At 38.2% G+C, this 27,647-nt stretch overlaps 1 protein-coding gene across 2 annotated transcripts; it reads right to left on the bottom strand.

Moving 5' to 3' along the window:
- Positions 1-46: 46 nt before the first annotated feature.
- On the bottom strand, positions 47-26,651 carry bcan (brevican). Of its 2 annotated transcripts, none has more exons than XM_063488065.1 (15): positions 26,466-26,651; positions 17,175-17,257; positions 13,870-14,262; positions 11,712-11,886; positions 11,149-11,276; positions 9,410-9,703; positions 8,316-9,188; positions 6,950-7,690; positions 5,353-5,595; positions 4,272-4,376; positions 3,985-4,143; positions 2,395-2,477; positions 2,063-2,207; positions 1,769-1,951; positions 47-1,200 (listed from the first exon to the last, which is right to left on the bottom strand). In XM_063488065.1, exons 1-15 carry the CDS (start codon positions 26,504-26,506, stop codon positions 1,085-1,087), a joined length of 3,762 nt encoding a protein of 1,253 aa, XP_063344135.1. In that variant the 5' UTR covers positions 26,507-26,651; the 3' UTR covers positions 47-1,084. The 2 variants fall into 2 exon arrangements, with proteins under 2 accessions (XP_063344135.1, XP_063344136.1); XM_063488066.1 differs by having other exon boundaries at positions 5,353-5,592.
- Positions 26,652-27,647: the final 996 nt, after the last annotated feature.

Here is a 27,647-nt window from a genome sequence, read left to right as displayed (position 1 = left end):
ACTGTAAGATCAACAGATTTTAGTGAATGTCAGACCAGCTGATGCTGACAATCAATTCACACTTTGCTACATTTAACACCTATCAGAAACTCATCAAACTATCATGAACAGCAGTTTGTTACAAATATGTTAAAATTACAGTGTGGTAGAAGCAGTCAAATTCAAGAATTCAACATTGTCTTTAAACAGGTTGATTTCAATGTCTGCTATCGTCACCTAAAACACAACAAAGGCCAGCTACAGAACGGCTGGTTGTGAAAGTAAGTTACATCAGTAACAGTGTTACTAAGTCATAACTGGCTACAGTTACTGGTTCATAAATATTCCTTGATCTCTTAGCCGCCCATATCGTATTAACAGCTTGGGTCAAAAATTTTTTTTATATCATCTACTTGGTACTTGGTTTCCATTTGATTTGGTGTATTTCAGGTATTACAGGCTAATCATCATACATAGATATGCAAGACCTAATTGTTTCCATAATCTGCAATTATTGTTCTAATTATACCACAGATCTCTCATCTTCTAACTGATTCTAATTGATTTATATAAAAGTTGTCCACCTGCTTAAAAGTTGTCCATCTGTATTAAAAGTAAGAATGTATTTCGTCCATACATAGTCCAGCAAAAAATAGATTTTTTTTTTCTTTTTAAACAGAAACCCATTTATTCCAAAAAGGAGGAGGATGATTGCTGCACCAAAGTGTCGTCTACTGATCCAAAATGCGTGTTGGATCCTACTTTATCTTTTGATAAGGTTCATTGGAAAATTATTCTGGGAATCATATTTTTTTCCATGCATGTCTAGATTGAACTGCATTTTTAAACAATATGAACAGATTTTCCTTCATTTCACAAACATTTTAGACACGCTTTGGTCAACACTGTAAAACGCATATTTAAATTAGAGCACTTTTCCAGAATTGTCCATTATTGCGGGAACTGTGACCTTGAGATGATGTTAAAATGAACAACTTGTTCATTTAATGCAGAAACTGGACAGGACTGACTTATAAGAAACAAGAAAAGTGTGAAAACAGGAGAAGGAATGTTTGATTTTTGCTTTAAATAAGGCAGGGTGGCTTTAAACATTCCAGTTAATGTCCCAGTAGAGTGGAGCTGCTTTCTCTGTGGCTGTACCCATGGCCTCCTCACGCTGCTCAGCATGTACGGTAACTAGGTCCTCTTCTTCTGAATGAGCTAAATGTGCAAGGAAACAGGGAAAAAAGAAATGATTGCAGACATTAAAAGACTGATTTACCATATTTTTAGGACTTTTTTCCATGTAAGCTGCTTTAGATTAGTTTGCTCTCTATAATCTTTGTATAAATGAGCTTCCTGTACTCAGCTGACACCCCTACAGCCTCATAATGGACAGTCTCAGCTGAATCTGAGATCTTCTTTCTTGCCAAAAGTTGGCAAGTTGTTCAGTACACCTTAACACCTGCAGACACTTTTTTTTAGTCCCACTCTTGGCCATTATGTCACGTTACTTCTTGTACTACAGAGAACAATACATGCATGCCTGATTTTCTATTATATTGTTCACTCAGACTGAAGAAATATATTTTTTAGGGACAAAAACTGGAGCAATATTTCACTGATCTGATATCTGAAGATATTCTGTTGTAAGGCTTTTAGGTAAAAATATCAGAAAAGTGTTTTTGTATTTAATTTACATTAGAGTCACATATTACATTGCAGAAGCATGTGACTGTTTTTTAGTAATAGGTGTAACTAATCAAGCTCAGACATATGAAGGACTCACTTGGCATGCAGGTAATTTGAGGCTCTTCCCACTGGCCACCTGGCAGGCATTTAATGACAGGATTCATTTTCTGGACAAAATCCTCTTCACAGTAGTATCGCACTTTGGTGTTTGTCTCGTAACGCGACCGCTTTTTCCCAAACACCTTGGCATGGGGAACATGGGGGGGCTCACCACAGGAGGCTGTTGGAAACCACTTTAAGTCTTAGATCTTTACTCTTTTCTTTTTTTTTTTTTTAGAAAAGGAGTTTAAAAAATAAGGAATTAGGGGAGATTAAAATGAGGTGAACTCACTGACGCCCTTCTTGCAGGTGTATGACAAGTGGTAGTTGCACGGCACGTCGCTCCAGCGGCCTCCATCATGCCACACCATCACCGCACAGTCCTCACCAGACAGGAAGTAGCTGTCAGGCTGCCCTTTGTACCAGTTTTCATAGAGCTGACAAAGAGAAGTGAGCAGATTTGAAATTACATAGTAATCTGGTTGATTGTGCTCTCATTCTCACAGTCATAAATCAGGTGACTAAACAAACCAAATGTAAGAAAATCATGTTAAACAGCTGATAAATCCTCATGTACTTGGAACTGAATCTCAAACATGTCAGGTCAAAACTAATAAAACTCACCAGTGGGTTTCCATCTGACCAGCGGAAATCTCCCTCAATGGTTCTGTCATTTAGTCCAATCCACTGATATTCTCTGTATTTTTCTAAAATTGGCATAAGAATATATGTATTATATATATTGTTTATTAAGTCATTGCACTTGAGGACAATTTGTAGACAGTTTTCTGTTTGTTGTCAATTTTTTTCAAATTAGTAAACCCTATTTTTACTTCTGAGAAACACTGCCACTCTAAGATGCTCGTCTTATATCCAATCACCTTTTGCCAATTAACCTAATTAAATTATGTTTGTCCAGCTGTTTCTGTGTTGTACTGTGAATAATGCACTTTATGACATTTGCAAATCATTCTGTTTTTATTTACATTTTACACAGCATCACAACTTTTTGTTGTGATAAAAAAATGCTTCATGTTCCCAATGTAACATTTATCCACAGCATGTAAACAATATACTAATATATTCTTCACACTTAAACTGTTTGTCAGCAACATTAATTTGAATTAAAGTATGTTTTGTGAGAAAATTATGAAAGAAAAAAATCTTTTGTGGAACACATTCCTGCTTTAAAGTTCTCTGCTGTTTTGGGAAGCCGGCTGCTTTTCACATCCTTACATAAGAGCACGAGTATCAGTTAATAGGATCAGTGCCCACTGCCTGCCGAGCACAACGAGCCGCCACCACAGCGATGTCAGATAACTATGTCATCGCCCCTTAGCAAGACAAAATACCAACAGCAGCTGTGAGTCACTGCCATTTTCTTGGAAAGAAAAACAAATTCCAAGTGATGAAAGACACGAGAGGTTATTGTTGTGTCTTGTCTGGAGAAAATCTCAGCGCCTTGTTCCTAAAACAAACTCATGACTTTTCATTTTTTAATAGTTTGACTCATGTTGAAGCATGAAAAATGACTGGTTTGACACCTGCCTCTCTGTGGCAAGGCACAAAACCCAACTGTACTGTCCTTTGATTGGGAATGTGACTGTTTTTTACAATGAATTTTAGATTTTACGCGTGGAGAACAAAATATATTATGCATTATTGACCACTGTGCCAGCATCTACCAATGTTTCTCCACTGTGATTAGGTTACTGACATTTGAAACAAATGAACAAAAATATTTGTACTTATTACAGTAACTAAACTTAATAAGTACCATTAAGTTTTTCATGGGAGCAACCGTCATACTCAACTCTGCTGCTCAACCCACAAATGCGGGGAAATAAACAGGTTTTCCTACTGTATAGGACTTACTGCCAAAAAGCATTATTACAACAAAGAAATAAATGACCAAATACATACTTTCTTACTTTTTGTGACAGGTTTATTTTTTAATGTCGTGTAATTCAGTGTATGCTTCTTAGACATGAATTGCATTTTTCAAGTAAGTATTTCAAAGCTTTGCAAGATTACCCAGTGCAAACATTAAAAATATACAGACAATCTAAAAGTGTGTCATCATTATTTGTGCGATATACTTGACATTTCTTCAGCTTCAAGAAGTAACATTTAACTCGTGCAGTCAAATTATGTTTTTGCTTCCTGATTACAAAATCTTTGATAATCATATGAGTCACTTGAGTCATGTTTTACCATTGATGTAGTCCTGCTCCTCAGGAGTCATGACAGAGAGTAGATGCCCGCCGCACATCCGACAGTGCTGCTCAGCTGCCTCCCAGCTCTGCCGCTTGCTAAAATGACGATAACAATATCCTTGAAATTTCTCCCAGCCTGGCTCACACATCTCCAGGTCTGAGACAGAAGAGAAGAGAAGGGACAGAAAAATATCAAGAAATGTATTAAGTCTGAATAAGTAGAAAGGTTGGTTTATATTTGGAAGATTGTACATCTGTATTTTCTGTAATTAGCTGGTGCTATACCTTTCTGGCAAAAGTCTCCTCCATAACCGGGTAGACAAAAGCATCTTAATGATTCACCATCGACACACGTGCCTCCATTCAAACAGGGATTCTCCAAGCAGGAGTCTGTAGATATGAGAAATGACAGTTATAACAGAGATCCAGAAATATTTCAGGTGTGTGCATTATTCTGTATCTGTGAAACTAATATTTATGAGATTAAAAAAAACAAAACTGCATACTTCATTCATTGTATTAAATTGTCAGAGTCCATGTATACAAACATTCATTTCCCAGCCGTTTTCTATATTAATGGAAATAAAATTCCATATATGTGTCTTATTTTATTGACAATTATAAAACTTATTGCTTAAAAAGTCAAAATACACTTAAAAAAAGGAACAGATTATAAAGATAAAACTGCTCAATTGACTAGTAGGTTGTCTGATTTTCAAATGTAAAACCCCTTCAAAGACACACCAGCAGAGGGAGGTGTTGCCTCAAACATGGTTTCTCCAAATTAGTTACCAGTATTCACTCTGTTAGTCAAATTTTAATATTGCAAGTCATTTAATGTCATTTTAAAAATGGTTTTTTTTTTGCACATTAAGAAAGAACATCCTTCATTCCAGACTTACACATGAAATACAATATTTGAACTATAACTACAACACAATCAACTCAAGGGATTTTACGTTACACATTATGAGTCTGTGATGACATGACCTGGCTGTTCTTTACACTAAAGTGACTAAGTTATGTAAATAACTAATCTAATCTAAACTAATAACTGATCCATCCATTGAGTTGCGTCAGCTTGAAGTCTTAAACCGCAGTATAGGACTGGGTTATATGATGAAAATCTAATATCGCAATATATTTGGGGGGCTATATCACATTACACGACATTTATCCCAATATGTCTTGAGCCGCAGCGCCCCTGGTACTGGGAGAAAGCGGGGTGAGCTACAGTTTAACCCTTTGTGCAGTATAAAATAAAACTCCACATTTGGCATTTTCCTAATCACACCTCACTCTTCCCAAAACATTGATAAGCATCAGCTGCTGTTTCTATTAGCACTTCTTTCTGGAGTACAGATACCTGAAAAGCCTCCTTGTCCTGCAGCTGAAACTTTAGCAGCAGGCAGGGAGGCAGCCATGGCAGTCTGCTCGTTCCCTTCAAAATACACAGGGTATATGGTGGGAGCAATGATAGTCATATCACTGTTGTCTGTGGTCAGTGCTGAACTGGAGGTCTCCTCCTCTTCAGGACGCCATGTGCATATTTTAACTGCAGGCTCATCTGTGCCGGTCACCTCCATACCACCATGGGATCCATGTCCTGCTGAGACATTTCACTACATGTTCACAAGTTAATTTTAAAATCAGACAACAACTTTCTTGCAGTTTGTGTAAGTTGTCTAGCTCTCCATGAGTAAATAAATATGTGGCTTATTAAAAACAGATATGTCCAGACTTCAGTACAACTCACTATGTAAGACGGTAGAAGAGGTTACTGTTTGATAAACAAAATATTTTTTGTGAAGTATCTAATAAAGGCCTTTAGAGGAGACATATTATTCACAATCTACTTTGCCACTGTTGTGTGCATAATTAGGTATCCCCACTGTGTCGAGACACATAAAACATGAGAAAATAATATTTCTTTGATTTCTTTCATTTAGGTCAGCAATCATATCTGTGAACCAATAAAATTTGCAGCTGTGGTGGCAAGCACAGCACTCCATCCATAAATAGATATGCCTGAAAAGCAAGAACTCATAAATCGAAGACAAACTAAGGCAGTTTACCATTGTTATTTCACTGCTACAGCCACCAGAGCATGTCAAATGCTGTGCTTTTGCTTAACGAGCAAAGCTGGGTCTTTACACACTCCAAGTATTTAGAGGGCATTTGAAGGACAGAAGATCCATTGATTTACTATTATTTTTGATAGAAAATGGAAAATCTTAAGTGTTCCATTCTCTTGATAGGCCAAAGATATGCCAAAAAAAAGTCAAGAAGCATGTTGCAAGTTTTTGCTTAATAGGTTAATAGGGCACAATGTCCTGCTGTTAGAGTGATGTTACCAAGGACGAATGACCCTAAGGTTCATTGATGCTTAGCTGGAGTGGCATATGCAGTAGTCACATCCACATGAACGCTAGTATCTGAACTGTCAGAGCAGAACATTGCTTGATCTCTTCTAATAGAGGTTTTCTCATCTACATTTTTTCTTAGTTTCTTGTGACTGAAATGTGACATATAGTCTAATTAACCATCCATCAGTCAGAAGCCGTTTTCCATTTTTCTATAATAATACTATGTCTCACATATGACTTATGAAAGACAGTGATTTCATACAATGGTCACTTAAAAAGCAAAAGTTCATCATTAAAAGGTTACCATTTCCATCCATGTCAACTGACTCACAGTCAACAGAAGGAGCTGCTACTCCCATTGGCTGCTCTACTGTGCCTGACAGAGATGTTATTGTAACAATCAGCAGCTCTTTATAGCTAAAAACATGTAAAAAAAACAAAACAACAACAAAAAACTGGGTGGCACAGGCGTATAAACAAGGGTTAATGAATGATCTGCATGGTTTCTTCAGCTAAAACTCACAATACACATAGTGGGAACATGTGGGCCCTACATTTATTTGTTAGAAAGGGGTGTCGGACCCTTTTAAACTTTACCATTAATGGTCCCGGTGTTGATCTCTTGCTCATTAGAAGCATCATCAGTTTCCTCAGGAGCAGCAGGAGGCTCTGCGCTATATTCTCGATCAGACCGAGACTCCTGTGGTGTGGCGGGAGAAAGCTCAGGTTCCCAATTTGGTGTGAGTGTTAAATGAGGGATCAGAGTGATTTTTATCTCTGAAGGAGGTGCATTTGTGCCAGCATCACCATTAACTCCTTCTGAATTGGTGTCCCCTGAGTTTTCTGGGTTTTCTCCTGATGATTTATCTGGTCCTTCTGTGACATCTTTTTCGGTCTCCTCTGGTGCAACATTTGTGATATTTTGGGCTGTACGGAGGATAATCACTGAGCTGTCTCCTAATCCCTCCATTTCAGGTTTATCCTGAATGTCGTCCAAAGGCTCAGCCCCAGATGAAACGTTGCTTTCTGGTATGTAGGTTATTATCTCTGAACTGGCTTCAACTTCAACAGGAGGAGGAGATAAGGTTGCGGAGATTGGGGATCCCAACAATAAGACAGGTTGGTTTTTTAGAACAGGAGCGTCGATGCTGGAGCCTGTGTCGTCTGAGAAAGTGATGACCTCTGCAGTTGAGATTACAGTTGGAGGGTTGTGTCCACTCTGCTCTGCGAGATCATCTGTTGCCACGTCTCCTGAAGTGCTACTCAATTCCTCAGCGCTATGGTCAATTGGGATGGAGGACTCTGTTACATCCGAGTGGGCTTGAGTAGGATCGTAACCTGCAAACAAAAAAAAAATATCTCTACACTTCTGAAGCAATTTAGACTGATAATGGGAAAACACAATGCATGATATAATGCTAAAAACTAGTAAAGTAGCAAAGAAAAGTAGCATTTTGGGTATTGGAAATATAAAAACCGTTTACAGGCCTAGACAGAAAATTGTGTTTAAGATATACATAATGTCACTGTGGGTCATTTGGGCAACTTTTTGTTGGATACAGATGTGGACAGGCAGGTGGGCTGACAGTACAATTTAATGGTGCTCAGAAATAATGTAGCAGTATGCAGAACAACATACACACACACAATCTCTACTAGTAGATGAAGTATACAAATTACAACCTTTAGAACTCTAGAAACTCTAGAAAGAGTAACTCTTAATGTTAACTTAACACCTCTTATTTAACCATGAACTATTTTTTCTATATTTTACATATTTAACCATATCTAATCCATGGCTAGTTTTAGAATCACTAGTTAACACTTTTGGGAAGAAACCCCCAGACACAGATGGAAAATGACCGCAGCCAGGGTTCAAACCTTCCTGCTGTGAAGGCACAGTGCTAATCACGGCACTACGACCTGTCTTATGGGCTAAATTTCACATTTAAATCTCACTTACTTGAATCAAGGTTTGACTTAGTGACCACTTTGGTTATGGCAGTGGTGTCCAAATCGACTGTCACAGAATGCTCCTGTTCTTCGTCTGGAGAATCATCAGCTGTACTTTTATCAAAAGCAAAAGCTGGCATCGGTGAAGTGGCAAGAACATGTGTTACCTCAGTGTGGAGTGGAGTCATTGCCACTGATATCTCCTCAATAGTACCAGTGCTGGCTTCTTCTGGCTGTTCTGAAGCATCATAAGAGGTGCTCACATAGACAAGCTCAGTCACTGAGGCATTTTCCTCAGGGACATATGGAGTGTGGTCCTTTTGCAAAACAGGTAAATCCCACTCTTGATGCACCTCATCAGCTCCAGATGTGTCATTACTAACTGGCACATCTGGATTTTCAGTCATAGAAATATGATGCTCTGTGGGTTCTCCGCTTTCTGGATCTGCCACATCAGTTATGGGTATAATGGAGTAATAACCAACTGTAACTACATTATCTGTGTTTGGAGAAGGGGATGAAATTATATACGACTCCTCATGATCTGTGTCTGGATCCTCTTCAGGTGCTGGCTGATAGGACTCAGGGTAGTTGGCTTTCTTTACCAGTTCCCAAGTGTCATTGGTGGACATGTGCTCTTGGTGATCAGACAGAGGAGTTGCAGTCTGAGGAATGTCTGCTGTCAATTGTGATATTGTCACTGTGTGAGCATCGACAGTGCCCTGCTTTATTGGATTTGTAGTCTGGGCAACTCCGTCTGTCGTTGCTTCACTTTTGCTGACATCCTCCTGCGTAGACGTAGTTACAAAAACAATATCTTGGCCAATATCCTCTGGCTCAGTGGCTAAATCCTGGGGAGAATCTGTGTAGGGGCCATTATCACCTGGAGAAAGAAACATAATTTGAAAAAAAATAAACTGAATTCACAATATCCTTATGTTTACTGGGATCTTCATGGAAATAAATGTAAAACACCAAATTGAATTTTGTGTAATAAAGCTATATTTCTTTTCTGTCCTTTTATCCATGAAACTACCTACAAAAGCACCGGCACTGAGGGGACAGAGAATAAACAAATAGAAATTACACGACTTGCTCTCTTACTTCTGAAGCAGTAGACATCATGTCGAGAGTGGGTCTCAGGAAAGCCCGTCTGGTTGCTGTATCTGTAAACAGTTCTGACCCCAGGTTCACCACCTCCACAGCGCTCTCTAGGGGTGACAATGGGGTACCGCACACTCCCGTCTGCCAGCCACCCTGGGCTGCAGTGATTTAGTCCGTCATTCCAAGCTGCATAAAGCTGAGCAGTGGTGGCCAACTCTGCACCATGACTGAGACAGTAGGCCTTTGCCTCACTAAAGGTGAAACGCTGGGGGGTGGAGCCATGGAACACCTCACCTTTCAAACAAAGAAACAATAATGTTGACATGTTACTTTTGCTACATTTTTACTTGTGATGTGCGATACCACTGATTTTCTTTCTGATCCGATACCAAGTAAAATTCAGGGTGGTATCGACGATACTGATCCGATACCGATACTCTGTACAAAAACTTAATGTTTCATTGTATTTCATAATACAATATATAATCGTATTATGTAATTGTAATAATAATATAATAATATAGCTTCATAGTGATTACTTGTTCTTATTGCTTAATAATGCAGAATTATCATATAGAAATTCAGTTCCCCTCAACATAAGCTCATCATATTCTGTGATATGATTTACCACAAAACCTCACTGTCTTGCCACATATATCGCAAACCGTGTCTTGGCTGTTTGTGGAGGTAAAATACATGACTCCATTTACGCTCAGCTATTGTTGTGAGTGTGCACGCCAGGGGCTGTGACACATTTATACAGCCGTATTTCGCATATGACTATGAAAGGTGTAAGAGGAAGTAGTTCCTTCCAATTTAGACGATCTGAATGGTATAGTTTCTTTTCACTGTGTTCCTGTTAATGAAAAACTACAAATTTACCCCAAAGTACTAAAATATCAATATTTTAATATGAGAATCGATTCTAGAACATAAATTGTTGGTATCGGAAGAAGATCTGCACACCACTAATTTTTACATACCATGTCTAATAAAGCGGGCAATTGCCATAAAGGTATTTTTGATCATTAAGGGTTTCAAGGCATGCTTTAAGTCCAGCTAGGCGGCAATATGCTTGCTCAGATTTTCCGACAGTGGTGACAAAATAAACAAATTCACTATAAACCACTTATTTTAATGTTGATGTGTCATGTTGAATTGTCTGCGCATGAATGCAAAATGTATAAGTGTAAGAAAAATGTCTTTCTTCTGGTTTTCATTCTTCCACATATATGGCCACATCAAAAGGGTTTTGCAGTAGATTCTGAATGAATCTTATATAAAGTAATAGATGAATGTAGTGTTTACTACAGTTTAGGTATCTTAGACTGAACCTGAGCTTATTTTTCAGTAAAAACCCGGTAATTACTAAACACTGCAGGCAGCCAAGTATCTGTGTGTAGATACGCTTTTTTTTCCTTCATTTTTGTAACATTTAAGTTTAATGTTAATTATTATTGTATCTAATTTACCAAAGTTTTGAGAACCCCAGTGATCCTCTAAAAAGAAATTGTAACTAATCATAGAAATAGTTTTTATGCTAAGAGGAAAGAAACAAGCAGGTTTTACACATTTAACACATCACAGAACCATATCATATTACTGAATCTGCAGTTGTTAAAACTGGTGACAAAATGTACAAAAAGAGTACAAAAATAAGACACAGGTTTTATCATAAAATACATTTAACATTAAAAACTTGTGAAATGCATTTTACAAGTTTTTAATAGTTGTATTACCATGAATATTCTCCACATAGCAGTACACGTCATACAGCTCATCGGGCTCTAATAGTCCATAGTTCCTCACTCCTGGCAAGCCATCCATGTCTCCAAAACAGCCCTCTCTTGGCATCTGAATGGGATATCTGTGGATGGAAATGCCAAACATCACTGAAGCACCTCTTCTTCTCTAATGGCAGCACTCTAAACATGGCACTTGTGTAAGTACATTTGTGAGTAGGTCTTGAAGAGCTGAAATGTCTGGTTTGAGATCAGATGAGTGACTCTCAGGTACTTGATGATCTCTGTGTTATAATGTGGAGAGCATATCAAATATTAGCTGTCTGAGTGGAGCACTATCATCCCCCAGAGCGACTGACCTCTACACTAAATGCTCTTTTTTTCTACATAGAAAACAACAAGTCAATCTACAATGTCAGGCCTGATGTTTGTTTGGAGCTGAAGAAAGGATTTGGATTGACTGCAAATGTACACTGAAAACAACCTTGAATTAATTCACATAAAATGCTTAAAAGGCCAAACATTGCCAAGTAATGTGCCCTGTCCTCTCAGGTCCTCACCTCACAGAGTGGTCTGAGAGCCAGCCTGCATCACACTGCTCATATCCGCTGTTATAAGCAGCAAGTAGCTGCTCTGGGGTAGCGATGTCAGCCCCGATGTCCTCACAAGCCTCTTTAGCCTGCTCAAAGGTAAAAGCGTAGCGGCTGGATGCATCACGGTAGAGAAACACCACTCCTGCAAAAAAAGAAAAGCTTTGTGAAATCTGTGCAGATCTTGTAAAACATGTAGTACTAAACAAGCACTCACATAAACAGATATTGCAAAGAAAAGTACATTATTGCAGAGCACATTATCAACATGATAAAATCAAATCATAAAATTATAAAAAAAAAAAACTTAACTAACTGTGATAGAATGCACTTTGCAGTTTAATCTTTTGACTTAGCTTTAAGATTCCTGTAATGGTTTCATTACTCCATCAGTGGCTGTTCCAAAACATAAGTATTTTTAAGCTTAATTGGCTTCAGCTGAGCATATGCTGCATGGGTACATGCTGAGAATGTCACGACTAAAACAAAAGATGGGCTGCATGTTGTATTCATCATGATTGGGATTCGTCTTGGGTATTAGAAGGGGATGTGAAACGCTACACATATAAAGGCTAATATACACCATTGAGCCTGCTCTTGAAAAACAGACATAGGTGTAACATTGTCTGTGAAGCTGGATTTAAGAAATAAGTGCTTAAAGTTTTAAAAACATGTTTACCACCATCTTGTGTCTGTGAGTGTGTCATGACATCATGTGTTTGGTTGGTTGCAGCTAATAGACTTAGTTTATGTTAGCTAAATAGTGATAGAATCAATAACTCAGTGGAAAACAAGGACTAATGTAAGTCTATTAGCCGCAGCCAACCATCCAACCACATGACGTCACGTTCCCTACTGACAGAAGACAGCGGTAAACTTTTACTTTAAGGACTTATCCAGCTTTAATCCAGCACTACATCTATGTCAGTTTTTGAGAGCAGGGCTCAGTGGTGTATATTAGCCTTTATATGTGTAGTGTTTCATGTCCCCTTTAAATTAATTAAATGGAATCTGAAATTAATTCCTTTCTTCTGTTAACTATAAGAAGAAGGTGGTTTATGTCCTTAAATTTACATCACAACAGCCCAACCTTATTGTGATCTTAGTGAGCAATACAATGGAATTCTTGTCATTATTTAATGCAAACTTTGTGAAAGCAGCATTCAGAGCCTGATATATTGGCTCACAAACTACTGTGGTCAGAATATCCATATTGTATTGCTTTGAGAGGGCAAAGTCATTCATCACACATGCTGAAACTGTGCATACTATTGATACAGAAACAGGAGAGAAACAGCAGCTTTTCTTCTGTTCTTTAGGGAACGGTTGACCTTATTCCTTTTCATCGTATTGACTGGAACACTTTTCTTTGACTCAGAGTCAAGACACACCTGACTTACAGCACCGACTCACTCATGCCTGGGCAAGGCCATTTCACTATTTTACTAAGTCATTGTGACATTATTGCTTGTAGAATAACTACATGATGTGGTTCGCTCTGTTTATTTCAGTACGAAAGGTGGCACACATAGCTTTCTTGTCTGTGTAAAAAAGTTGTGCTTTGAAAAGCATCACGCACAGAAAAATGCACTAAAAAGACATTGAAGGAGATTTTGCCATTCATCTAAAAAAATGTTGATATTTATATGAAAAGGGAACGTGAAAAACCCTCAGGTTGCTGAAAACATCTCTTTAAATAAAGTCAGACTCCACCACAGGTCCGTCAAATAAACTCCCCATGCACAAATTTCTTGACAACAGCTAGATATAAACTCCAAATCTGCTAAACTTTCACCTCTGAACCAAAGTTAACCTGATTCTACCCACCAGATGTGTAAATAAATCACTGTTTCCAACAGATTAACGACTATCATTGATAGAAAAAACATTTGCATTTTATTCACCGTGTCAAAGCAGCTAAAAGTAAAGTAGAAGGAACAGTATATTTCTAAAACGACTTCAGAACTCACTGCACATGTTCATGGTATTTGGTCCGTGGCCATTAATTCATAAACAATTTAAGTGTAGCTTAATTTTAAAAGTGAAATTCTTAGTATGTTCATTTATTGACCACATTATATTATGTTCTTGACTGACAGACTGATAAAAATATATATGTATGTCTCACCTTTGACCTTGACCTGCACAACATCATTAGCATCCTCGAGACCTTGCTGCACCTCACAGCGGTAAAAGCCAGTGTCGTTCTGCCTCACGCTCTCAAGACGCAGGGTGAGGTCAGCGGGGGAGTAGGCATAGTTGAACAGAGAGGCCCGTTCCTTGTAGGCCTCACTGACCCTCACTCTGTCACCACGGGCCACCAGGATCTCTGTCTCCATGCCATGATTCAGGATACTCCATTTAATCCGGGGGACAGACAGCACAGCGTGGCGACCGTTGGTAGAGGGGGATGGCGGAGGGTGTGCCAGAGACACCAGGCAGGGTAAAGTCAGAGAGCCACCGAGCACCGCAAACACAGGTTGGGTGGCGGGGATGGTTACATGGAGAAGCTTCGAATCATCTGAGAAGAGGCAAGCTTTAAAGTAACAAGTGACCTTTTGTAATGCACTCTAATTTTTTTTATAAGAATCAGATGAGAAGGTCAAGACCACTGTTATGTTTGTGTGTTAAGCACAGACATAGAGTCGGAGCAGCTTTAGAACTCCCAGTTTGTCCCTTGTTGCCTGCAACAAAGAAAAACTGACTGACTGGGTTGCCTGCATCTCAGTCTTTTCCTAGCATTGTCTTCCATCACCTCTGTATGTCTTCCTTTACTACATCCATGAATCTTCATTATCCTTTGCACATATCCAAACCCTCACAACCATGCCTTTCTAACTTTCTCACTAAGATACTCAACCTGAGATGCCCCTTATATATATTCATATCTGGTCACTGTATAACTCTGCTACCTTTAGCTTTACCTCCTGTCTTTTTGCTGCCATATCCAAACTATGCATCATAGTATGTAGGTCTCACTGCCATCTTCTAAACTGTCCCTCTTGCTGCAATCCTTCTGTCACATATCACCCTTGACACACTCTCTTCTTCACCTCTTTAATGCACTGGCTGACCCCAGGCACTCATTCACCTTCACTGCCACGATCTTTGCATTATCTACCACTGAAGCAGTAGAGAGCAGTGATGTGGCTGTAGTGAACACATATTTCAAGGTGGATTCGGGGGAAAATGTAACTAGGCGTAGGGTGACCTTGGACGTGAAGAAGAGGTAGTGAGTGAAGGTAGATCCAAGGATTAAATGGTGGAAGCTGAAGAAGGAAGAATGTTGCAGGGAATTCAAGGAGGAAGAAATTGGGTGATATGGTAGAGTTACCAGATGAAGTGATGAAGGAAGCTGCCAAGAAGGTGTTTTGTATATCCTATGGACAAAGGAAAGTGGATAAGGAGACTTGGTGATGGAATGTGAAAGTACAGATAAAAATTGAATGGAAGATTTTGGCAAAGAAAAAGTAGGATAGTCAAGGAGATGAAGAAAGTGGATAGGAGTAATTTTAGGCTATGGTTTACAGCAAATAGAGAAGTGGTAAAAAAAAATGAAAAAGGCTTATAGTGATTTGTATGTGAGGCTGGAGACTAAGGAAGGAGAAAGAGACTAGCAGCATTTGGCTCGATAGAAAGACTGAACTGGAAAGGATGTGCCAGAGGTTAGGATGATTAAAGATATAGGTGGTAACATACAAACAAGTGAAGAGAGTGTATTGAGAGTGTTGAAGGAGTAGTTTGAGGAACTGAGGAATGAAAATGAGAGAGAGAATAAGACAGATGGAGGAAATTGTTCCTAAAAGCAAGTGAGGGCAGCTTTGTAGAGGTTGAAGACTAGAAAGGTGATTTGTCCAGAGGACATGCCTGTGGTGGTATGGAGATGGCTTGGAGAGAGGGTAGTGGACTTTTAAACCAGATTTCTGAACACAAATTTGGAGAGTGAGAGGATGCCTGAGGAGTGGAGAAGTGAACTGGTACCGATTTTCAGGGACAAGGGTGATGTACAGCGCTGTAATAACTACAGATGGGATAAAGTTGATGAGCCATACCATGACAGAGGTGTTGAAGCTACGTTAAGGAGAGAGGTGACGATCAGTGGACGGTAATACGGCTTCAGGCATTACAGATGTAATGTTTGCTTTGACAGGAGCTGTGCTGTTTCTTTGTGTATCTAGAGAAAGCATATGATAGGATGCCAAGAGGGGAACTGTGGTATTGTGTGAGGAAGTTAGACGTGACAGAAAAGTATTTGAGGTTGGTGCAGGACATGTATGAGGATGGTGAGACAGTGCTGAGGTGTGTGATAGATGTGACAGATGGATTCCAGGTTGGCACGAGATTACATCAGAAATTGTCTCCGAGCCCTTTCTTCTTTGCGATGGTGATGGACAGGCTGACAGATGTGGGCAGGCAGGAGTCTCCGTGGACTGTGATGTTTGCGGACAATGATGTGATTCAGTCACTGGTAAGTTCAAAACCAAACTCTGGTGGGTAAAATATGAAACATGGCTGAGGTTTTAAATAACAGTGTCGGTGTCTCTGGGAGCCAAAAGCTCAGATTTTAGACTGGTCAGAACGCTCTGTTTCAGACAGTTTCTTCTACTCTTATCTGTATAAAAAAGAGGATACTAATGTGTTCATCTCAGACACACAGCTCTGGCTGTGAACACGACAGTATCACCCACCTGCTGTTATGTTTGCAAGAATCACCAAAGCAGAGGAAAGTTGACTTAAAGAGACGGAGACATTACATTTAATCCATGTTTGTCAGACAGTTGATGAACCGAGGGTGTGCACCAAAACCCAGAAGGAAATGTGAATCACATAAAATTGCTCTAGAAGAGCCCAAGAATAAGAAAGAAATGAAACTAGAAATGAGCATAAAAGGTCAATTTTAATTAGCTACTTCTTGGGTTATTATACATACTATTCGTTGAGGACATTTGTGTAAATATTTGTGTTTTAGTAATATTATATAAATTAGGGACACACAAACATGGCTCAGCCACTTCTCTTAAACGCAGACACAACGATGTTTTAACAAAATGCTAATGTTAGCTAAATACAGTTACAGCTCTCACCCTGATGATGGTACTAGATGAAAAGTTAAGGGATTGCCTGTTGATATAAAAAATGAGCCATTTGATTACTTTTTCTTTAATTTTCTTATTCTTTTGCTGACACAACAAAAGAGCTACATTTACATAGCGGTATCAATTAACCTTGATTTTTAGCTGGAACACTCAGATACCTTTGAGCATGGCCTCCACAGGGTGCATGTCAGCAAAAACAATAAATGACATCAAATGATTAAAGAGGACCCTACTGCCCTAAAATGTTAGAGGTCAGGTGTGATTTAATGAAGCTGTGGATGTCAGTAGTGGATGGCAGTGGTGAAAGTGATGGAGATAGAGAGGGAGAGGTGCATACCAGGCTCATGGAGGGAAGTAGAGGGCGATAGCAGGACGAAGAAACAGATGGCGCACAGCAGCACACGCAGAGGCACATCCAGCCTGTGGGTAAAAGACAAGAAAGGAGACCGAGGGACATAATGTGTGAACCTGAATATGACAAGGAGTTCTCCAGTTTGAACAACATGTCTTTTAGGCATACTACTTCCTAATACCCTATCTTCACTTTCAGTTATAGTACCCAGTGCATTAAATTTAAATCCCTTTTCATCAAAACAAACAAACAAAAAATTCTAATTAAACATAAATGATGAGTCGAAGTGCGAAAGAAGTAGTCACTGTCACAGGAAGTATTATTGTCATTATTTTTCTTAATAAAAAGAAATAAAACATATTTTTTTTGTATTACAATATTGTGAATGAATCTAATGCTTTACATGTTATCATTTTTTTTTCTCAATTTTTGTCCATAACCTGTTAAAACACATCACTGAGCCTTCCCAGGTGACTATATCCCAAATACTGAGCAGAGCACCAAAACAAAAAACTATAAATAGTATGAAAGTAATTTCTAAAAACTTAAATGTAAAAAAAACCCTAATATGCTTCAAAGAGGGAGTAGAGAGTTGATACCTAGCAGACTGTAGTTTTTAGCCTTGTGAAGGATTTTGACAGAAGTGCCAAAAAAATAAAACAACAGTAAAAACGGATAACTCTTCTCTCTGGATGATGTAACATTCAGAACTACTTAGGTGCTTGCATGTCTTTGGTAACTTCAATTTCACAAGCCGATGAAAAGCTTTTTTTAAAACATTGACACTTCTTCAGTTTTCTTTCTTGTTTCTATTTTGTTTGTTGTTAGGTTTTTATTTGTTACTAAAAATGACAACTGCAGTTACCCGTTTTTGAAAGGGTCAAGCACTTTTGATGTCAGCCACTGAAATGCAGCTTTTAAAGAACTACAAAACAGTATGAACTTGACTTCTTGTGCCAATGATACAGCCTCACTAAAGAACTTGAAGACAACTTTTTAGAGTGCACTACTTTTATCCTTTTTTAAGCATTCTTGGTTCATAACATTGTAGACAGCTGCAACTGCTGTTCCACAACACCTGACAGCAAGTATCTGCAAATATGAGTGTCTCACTAAGGACAGAATAAAAAACACATGCACTGATTTGAGAGATTCATCAAACTCAAAGCAGACAGGTAGTGACACCTGCTTTCATATCATGTTTAAACTGTCTAATAAAGCCAGTGAGCGGATAACATGAGCATCTCTGCTGGAAAAAATGAGAGAATGATGAGTGTAGCCATCAAAAGTAATGCTGATACAACCACAAAAGATACAATTTAGAACACTGCAGACAGGAAACACAAAGGACTTTTTATAATATTATTATAATAACACCTTCAAGAACAAACTAAAAGCCACAAGAGGCTAAGACTGGGCCTGCATACTTCAGTGATGCATTCTCCAAGAATAATGATTCACTGAGATAGAACAGTTTCAGCTGTTTCACCTGATTGATTTTTAGTTAATGATTTCCAGCTTTTTTCATTACTTCAGCTAGCCAGATTCATTGTGTTTATAGCTAATAGTTTTATTTGTTTACTCTAAGAAAACGATTTACAGCTGTTAGCCATGCATTTAGTGAAACGCGTCAACCATTTTTTACAATTTCTGACTACATTTTCTATTGACTATGTGGAAAAAAGAATCATGCTAAAGAATCATCATGTGGATAGAATCAGAAAATACAGAAAAACAGAACAAATTAATTTATTATATATTATTTAACTCATGATATTCATGGGAAACTACACCCAGGTGTTCTGAGAAAAAAAACCTTGAGTCATCATGAATAATATTAAAACAAGTAGTTGTTTTTTTTGTTTTTTTTAAGTTTGTTCGTGACCGGCTGTCACAATCAAATATTTTCATCAGCACTGTTGTTGGTGTTACTAATTTTTAGTTATATTGGGTAAATATTTTGAACTTGTATGTGTGAGTACAATTATCATTCTTATTATTAGATTGAGCTTGATGTGAGTTTAGTCTTCAAATTACAATTACAATGGCAACCTTCTCACAACCCTTTCGAGGCCTGTTTAAGAGTTAAAACTTGGTTTTAGGGTCAAGGTTAGGATCAATTTTTAACAGACTTTTTTTCAAGTCATGTTTAGATTGTTAGTTGTGATAGTTAAGGTTATTTTAAGGGGCTATGCAATGTATTATGTGAAAGAATGTTCCCATAAAGCTAGCTTTTCAAACATACCCGGGTGTTTTTGCTTTTGTGTGTGAGTCTGAGTGTGTGTGAGTCTGAGTGTGTGTAGGAGACAGAGAGAAGGACTGCCTGTGTGTCCTTGGAGCTTTGTGGCTGCTGTGAGTCAGACTTCAGGAGCTGTGGAGTGTGAGCTGAATTCTGATTTCTAGAAAACTCCCCGGAGGGTCAGACTGAAACCCAACCTCCAGCTTAACTAGATTTACCATTATTAGCACTTGTGTTACCCTGAGCATATTGTCTTTTGCTTTTGGTGTCCTGTTTTCCTTTGTTGTATTTTTTGGTAGTCCTAAGGGTATGTTACACCATTTTATGTTATCTCCTTTCTGCTTTTTCTTCACAATGGCAGCTAACAAACAAAGTGTGAAAAGCTTTTATCCAAGAGGAAAAGGCCTTCATATTACGAAGAGTTGCAAACAGGCTGCCGAGCTATAATATTACATTCTTTCCTCAACAATTCTTCATGCAAGTTAAGACCAAAACTCAGTCAGCTATTGATTATACTTTAATTTCTACTGTAACAGCTTGTGGCCTTAGGACTTGAAATAGTCTTATAATCCATTTTTTAAAAAGCAAAGAAAAAACTTCATGAGTTTGTAATTTATTTCTAAAGCTACGTTGAGAAAAAAAAGCAACAATTAAATTGAAACCTCTTCTATTTCTTTTTTTTTTTTTTTTAGTTAGAATTATCAACAGATGGCAGATTATTGGCCAGATGATTCAACCACAACCAAGCATAAACCGAGCAGGTCACTCCATCCCACAGGGGACAAAACCTGACAACACTTCGCCGGCGGGTCTGCATTAACGAGAGGTTCAACAGGAGGAAATAAATGAGGCTGAATGAGAGTAAATGGTCCATTCAGACTCTTAGATCTTTTATGCAAGCTCTTTTTACAAGTTGCCTGTGGAGAGGAGAAGAAGCTGGACTGTCTGTCTGCCTTAGCTGAAGATGAATGTGCAACTCTGGAATCAGACAGTTGTGTCAGTGAACGTTTCCTTTTGGCTGAAAGGAATATTAAATACGTGATGACGAGAGAAACTGAAGTTTGTTTTATAGGTCTCAGCAGAGACAGACTTCTAATCAAAACAGGATTAATAAATAATCGCTCAAAGGCTCTTATAATGGATAAATATGAAGGCTTTGAAGGCTTTGAAGGCAGAAATGCCACATGGGATAAAGCTGGCCGTTCAAATCAATTTAACCGAACAGAGATTTAGACTGACAGGTACCGATATCCACTAAACTTAAATGGGAACGGGCTAAAGAAAAGAAAAGTGAAATTCACTATACACTAAAAATTTGTCATATGAGAAAGAGTGCCCTTGAGAAACATTTACATGTTACATAAAGATTACCAAAGTACAGCTCAGCACATAAAAAGGTGTGGGTAAAAAAATAAATAAATGTAATTTAGACAATTCAAACAAGTTTGATTTTACATGAGTATTTTTATTTTATGCAACTTAATATTTTACCACAGAATTCACACAGTCCCTTCCCCTGCTTTTGTTTAGCGTACATCATCAATATAAAAGAGGGTCTCCAACAGCTGCTCCTCAAGAAATCCCATCTGTCGCTGGCATCAGCATTGAAGCCTGGGCTGGCTTCAGTGTCGATGCCAATTACGAAGCACGATACACAGTTCTGTCTATTCTATTGCACCAACTATTGCACTTTTTACAAAAAATAAATATGTGGACTGATTGTCTGCTTGATTACCAGCTATAATCTTAAAAAGTTTAAACTTAGTTGCACAAATGAAATGCTGATGTCTGATGTCTGACACTTTTTAGTCAATTAGCTTATTTGACTTCAATATCTCCTGGCCAAATAGATAGAACTCAATTCTGTCAATGGGAATTTTGCATATGTAATATTACTTAGTGTTACTGTTAAAGAGTTCACACATTTGATGAGCAAAGCAACCAAAAGCAGAACACTTTGCATGACACCCTAAGGCTGTCAAAAGCAAATGTAATTCCAATTTCACCCACAATCTTACTTGTTGCTGTTTTTGTTTTTTTAATATAACTGGGATGTCAACATCTCATCTACAAAACTAGGATTTAACACCAGCTAGCTTGACTTGCTGATAAAATCTGAGATGCGAGAGATTTAGATGTCTCACATAGAGTATCAATGAATAAAAAGCAGCATACAAATATGAAAATATTGTAAAAAGTAAAAAATAAAAAGAAGAAGTGGATATATTCACACAAAGAGATATTTTATTAAGATCATTTCAAATTCTAACACTAATAACTTCTATAATAGTTGAACAAGCTTGAATAAATAAGACAGTAATTGCGTCTTCCATGCTCATTTTATTCATCTTCAGGTCACACTGATGTGAAACTTTCTGCAAACTATCAGCTATCTGTCTCCCTCACTTGATAATTCAGCTGCTCTGTGGGCATAGCCTCCCACCATGACCACATTTCCACAGGGCATGAAGTTTATAGAGACACACAGAGTAAAGGAAAAAATAACAAGAGAGAGAGCTCTTTTTTGCCAGGCAATGGATGCATTCTGGTCAACAACAGAAGTGCAAAGTCAGGCATCACAAGTGACTGAATAGTCAGTGACTTCACCTTAAGGGAAATGCAGTGAGGGCCAAGAGAGAGGATGTTTGACCGCTAAGTATGCCAGGAAAGGTCATTTGAGGCTGGAAGGGAGGAAGGAGGTAGAGGGGGTGAACTACATTCTTAAGGACTGCACCAGCTTTGTGAGAGTTTGGCCCATTTGTCACTTTACCCAGGATGTGATGAGAGGGCTGATGCTCCAGCAGAAAGCTAAGTGCAGCACACATGCTGACATTTCTGTAAACGGGTTGACTGCATTACTGCATCTTAAGAGCATCAACCACAGTTAAGTGTTTGCAAAAAAGAAGACATTGGAGTTCTGTCATTGTGAATTTCAAGGAAAAGCTACCTTTTGAATTACACTCAGCTTGACACACTAAAGGTTTATTTATGACAGCAGTGCTAAGTTTACAGTTTTTAGAATTATTTCACACTTTTTCACTTTTTGTAGTTTTTTTGAGTGTTAGGTCTTGGAATACTGCCTCAGCTATTTGTAAATGATGTGATGCTGCTAAGTTCATCAGTGCTCCAGCCTTTTACAAATGGCAGCGAGGAGAATAAGCACCTCCAGGTGTAAGGCTATAATTCTCAACTGCAAAAGTGTGGACTTGGTATTTCAGGAAGATGAGTTGCTGCTTCAAGTCAAGGATTTCAAGTGTCTGGGGTCTCGCTGTCAATTTACTCATTGATCTGCACGAGGGTGGGAATGGGCTATGAGATGAACTAATAAGATTATGGATACGAGGGGTAAAAATGAGCTTCCAAAGGGTGTCTTAGTCTCACCCTTAGAGATCGTTTTCCCTTTGGAGAAAGAGTTTGTATTTCCCGAAAAGAACTGGAGGAGTTGGCTGAGGAGAGAGCGATCTGGGCTTCTCTGCTTGGACTGCTGCCCCTGTGACCCAGATCTGTACTGGCAGTACAAAGGGGATGGATGGATTTAGCTTTCCTTAGCTCTTTTATTTACAGTAAGGAACATGCAAATCTACTTATGTTAGTTAGCATCAAAGCTGTAAGCAGAATTTACACAATAGTGAGGATCAAACAATTTTTTCTCTTACTGAATCATATTAAAGCTGTAGTACGTGTGTTTTAGTGACCAGTAGAAGAAGCTACACTTCTGAAAGACACTAGGACCTTGAGTTGTAATACAATCAAAACCAGCTTAGAGGCTGTTATTTCATGTATATATATAATGTATATTTTACTACTGTAAAATCTATATTTTACTACTGTATTTTTACAGCAAAAACATCCTATTGTAATAGCATTTACAGTAAAGTTGCTGTAAATTTAATTCATTGTACTGTAATTTCATTTGCAAGAATTGTATTAAAAATAAAAACATATTAAAAATGTGTTAAATGTGTTTTTACAGTATCTTACTGCTATGTAGCCTCCAGTAAGTTACTGCTGAACTTATAATAACCTGTTCACAGTTTGTGTACAGTTTAAAGTTACTGTCACTGTTTTTAAAAAAAAGTATTTTCAGTATTTTCATATATATATTTATGCTAATTGACATCAGATTTTAAAGTCATATTAGGCAAAATTAATTATGAACAAAGAAGAAGTTTAAACAGATTTTATAAGTACTTTTATTAAAGGATTCGAAATTAATAAATGCAAAGGAACTCAGTAGCACCGAAAGTCTTTCACCACACAGTCTAAAACTGCCTCTTTTTGCTGCTGTCATTCAGATTTAAGAATGGATTCAAAAACTACTTGCCAGCCCATCATTGGTCAGACTTGACCTCCACTGTACCCCTCCATTTTCTCTAAGAAAGGACCCCCACAGTAAACTCCTGTCGCCCCTCGGCAGATACTCACTACCCCATCCCACCAGTCCCACATCACACCACCTAGAATGGATCAGCCTGCCCATCTCCAGGGGCAACCTGAACACCCCCACCTCCCACCCCGAATAGACACAATCTGACAGGAAGCAAGGAGCAGCCAGGGAGGGCTGGAAGCAAGGGAAACCTCAAAGAGAATAGGGGAGGCAGAAAGAAGAAAGAGGCTCCATACAGCATGACTGAGTGCTGAGAGAGATGTTAAGTTCACAGGAATGATTTGGAACAGCTCACCAGGCAGCCTCAGGCAGCAGTCATGTCTTGTTAGCTGTTAGCCGCTGACTCTGTGTGCTGGAGGGCAAAACTTTTAAAGCAGTGACAAAAGCCATAAGCTACAAGTCTCTGGGTGTTAGCTACAGCAGCCGTTAGACTTGTGTGAGTTTGTGTGTGTGAGTGTGTTGTAGTCTGTGTGCCACAAGCCGATTAGACAGATCTGCTGTGAGTTTTAAGGGCTTATGCCTCAGACAGAGTGAGAAAAAAACAACAGCACTGGTTTCCACTCATTATATACTTTTTGGAGGAGATAGAAACTTGCTGCTGCTTTAGAGAAGCAACACCTTTTGAAGTTATGGGAAAGGGTAGTGAACACAATGACCTGATCGCTTATGGCCCCCACAGAGAGCCAGCTGTATCATCTGTTGCTGAGAGCCCACAACTAATTGATTGAGTTAAAATTTACCTTATTGGAAAACTCCACTCGCCACATGCTTAAATAGAAATTAACAGCAACATTTACATTACATTTACCATATCCACTCAAAAAATTAAAAGGAAGTGATCAGATATACACCAAGATGTAATGCCTTTTACGATTCTAGAATTAAAAGTAAAGCTGATCAATACAAACAGATTAGCCAAGTCTAACCTTGGTCCTTACATAAAAGGGGTTATATAAACATGGAAGGGTTGTGACACTCTCTAAAATCTATTATGTGCTGGGTTTGTACAGATGCAAAATGCATTCAAGTTGATGAGTTTCTGCAATGTTCAGAGATGATCAAATTGTTGGTCTTGATTTCTCTGCAACAGGTTTTCAACAACAGTGTGTAATATGGTCTATGATCCTGTAGTGAATCAGTATGTAATGGATTTTAACAGAAGCACTATAAATTGTCTTTCCAGAACTCTGTTGATCTACTGAAACCTCTAAATTTAAACCGGTGGATCAGGCTTCACATAAAGAAGCTGAAAAGACAGAAGTAAAAAAGTTAACAGATTATGATACTGTACACTTTAGATGTTCAGAATTTGGAGTGAGAAATAGATTCTGTATAAAGGATTGTTGGTTACACAGAATTCAAATGAAGGACTGTTTCTTTTTATTTAGAGTTATCAAAAAGGTTTGACTTTGGAAAATGAACTTAGTAGTTTGTTCATATGCAAATTGGCCCCTAAAATAAACAGTAGATCTGCTGGAGTTCTGGTGCCTTTCTTTTCCCGATTGCAAACGTTCACCTAACTGCCCAAGTTTAAATCAAAGGTTTTTCCATGTGGAACAGTAATAATATTACCCTATTTGAATTCCTATATGTGAGACTGACAAGAAAAGACATTCAGTGATGCTGTCTGAACAAGTGCAAGCTGACTTATATTATAGGTAGGTAAGGTATTTTCAATTATTATATGAATATTCAAATTAAGGACTGTATAAGTAAACAAAAGTGGAGAGCTGCAGGATAACAACCAGGTAACAATTCAAACTTTTCTCATTAAGTGTGGATGTAAAACCAAGATTCAGCACTTTACATAAATACTGAATTTTGTATAATTTCCGATGCAGAACTGAAAATAGATGCATACACTTATACACTGTGTTGAATATATGTGACGTTTTTACAGCTAAATGAGGAGAAAATACATCTCAAACCTGAACTAATTAACTGGAAAGCTGAGTCTCCAAAGAGAAAATAACAAAAAAGAAAATACATCAATAAATAAATCAATTTTTAAAACCTTATTTGTATTAAGGTATTGATTGCATGTTAATGGCACAGTTATTTCCACTGGCTTATACTAACTGATTTATTTATTTACTTACTAACAGGTTACATGTATTTATATCTACCAGGTGCAACATAAGGATAACAAATTTGGCTAAATATATAAGACACAAAACCCTGAAAACAGGTAATTTTGTAAGATGAGCATTTCCCCCTTTGATGCTTGATGCACAATGTGCTGATTTTTTTCTTCTTCTATTAATAGCCTACCGCGTTAGAGTATTTTTAAATTGTGCTATCACTACTTTTTTCTTTACAACATCTTTACAACTTCTAGCTCTGCACATGCTATCACTAAACATCTCTGGGGTAACGTTGTGATGCTGAGGTTGTTAAGTGATGCTGTCAGCGCACTACTTTGTATTACCAAGCTGTATCACTCATTGTTCGGCATTTCAAGTTTAACGATCCAAAAAATTCGTTCCATAGAAATGCAAACGGTGTTTCGAAATAAAATGCATGCGTAGCAAGGTCAGAGGCTTGAATAAATATCAAACATGGCACAAAAAGAAGTCGAAAACCTAAAAGCACGATTTTGCTTGCGCGTTTTACACTAATGAAATTCGCAAAACAGATATAAAGGACTTACTTCATGTTTAGACCTCTCGGCTTGGTTTTGCAGAAGTTCATCGGCGTGTCTTCTCGAAGAAGCCTCCGCACAGGTGCAGGTATTTGTATCTATTTCCCCACCGAAATTCCTCCAGGAGTCTCTCACTGCTGAAGCGACTGCAGAAGAGAAGTAGAGGCTTTCACTCCCGTCCTTCCCCGCCGCCAAAATGAGAGGAGGTGGAGAGAGGAGAAACTGGGATGAGAGCACTTTTAAAAGCCCAAGAACTCCCTCACTCCCTCCTCCTCCTCCTTCTGCTAAAGAATGAACAAATGAGGATGCTTATCATCAGTATCATAAGCGGGTCGTCCCCATAGCCCATAATTTGATGCTGGAAAACTAGTTCATGCATTCATTACTTCTGGGCAGGACTATTGTCATTCAGTTTTATCTTTTTTCCCCCCCTAAAAGTTTCCTAAAAAGCCTCCAATTAATCCAAAACGCTGCAGGGAGAGTGTGAACAGGTGCAAGAAAGAAAGGTCATATTTCTTAAATACTGGCTTCTCTTCATTGTCTCCCTGTTAATTCCAGAATATATGCCAAATTTTAAATAATTCTCCTCCCATACAAAGTGAGGTCTTAACTTTTAAGAGTTAAAACTTTCCTTTTTGATAAAGTTTATAGTTAGGGCTCGATCAGGTTACCTGAATCATACCTTACTTATGCGAGACTTCACGTGATACACCATGCAATTATTCATCTCTTTTCACCCCACTGCAGCATGACATTAAATGTTCTTCTTCTCCCATAGCATCGTCATAATTGACATTTATGGCCACTAGGGGGAGGAACAATTCCATAAGAATCTGACAAAATGCTCTAATATATAATGCCCCTTATTAAGGGCTAATGACTGCAGTCTAACCTACATTTCCAGCAGACTCAATAAAATTAGCATTCAGCTGTAGTCTCAAAACATTAACACTCAAAATCATGTCTGGATCTCCAAAGAAGGAAAAAAGTGACACATTTTCTGATGATTTATGCTAGAATCTTGCATTTCATTTCACAAACTGTGTGTCACATAATTACAAGATAACATCTCAAAATATAATTAGTCAGTATTCTTGCATAATGATATTGTGGTTATCTGACTTCCTGTTGTTTGTTTTGTCACTTTGGACACAAATTGATGTGACTAATTCATCAGTGGCAATTTGCATG

The sequence above is a fragment of the Pelmatolapia mariae genome, linkage group LG10_11 (genome assembly GCF_036321145.2).
Source record: "Pelmatolapia mariae isolate MD_Pm_ZW linkage group LG10_11, Pm_UMD_F_2, whole genome shotgun sequence".
NCBI lineage: Eukaryota > Metazoa > Chordata > Actinopteri > Cichliformes > Cichlidae > Pelmatolapia > Pelmatolapia mariae.
Note: the sequence above shows the minus strand (reverse complement) of the source record. Positions and strands in the feature narration are given on the sequence as shown.

Excerpts from the sequence above, each read along its gene's own strand:
- bcan (XM_063488065.1), bottom strand. The coding sequence starts at position 26,506 with ATGAACTTCTGCAAAACCAAGCCGAGAGGTCTAAACATGAA. Across the intron at positions 11,887-13,869 it reads TGTGCAGGTCAAGGTCAAAG|GAGTGGTGTTTCTCTACCGT; the intron begins GTGAGACATACA and ends CTTTTTTTGCAG. Across the intron at positions 5,596-6,949 it reads CAACACCGGGACCATTAATG|CAGGACATGGATCCCATGGT; the intron begins GTAAAGTTTAAA and ends GAAATGTCTCAG.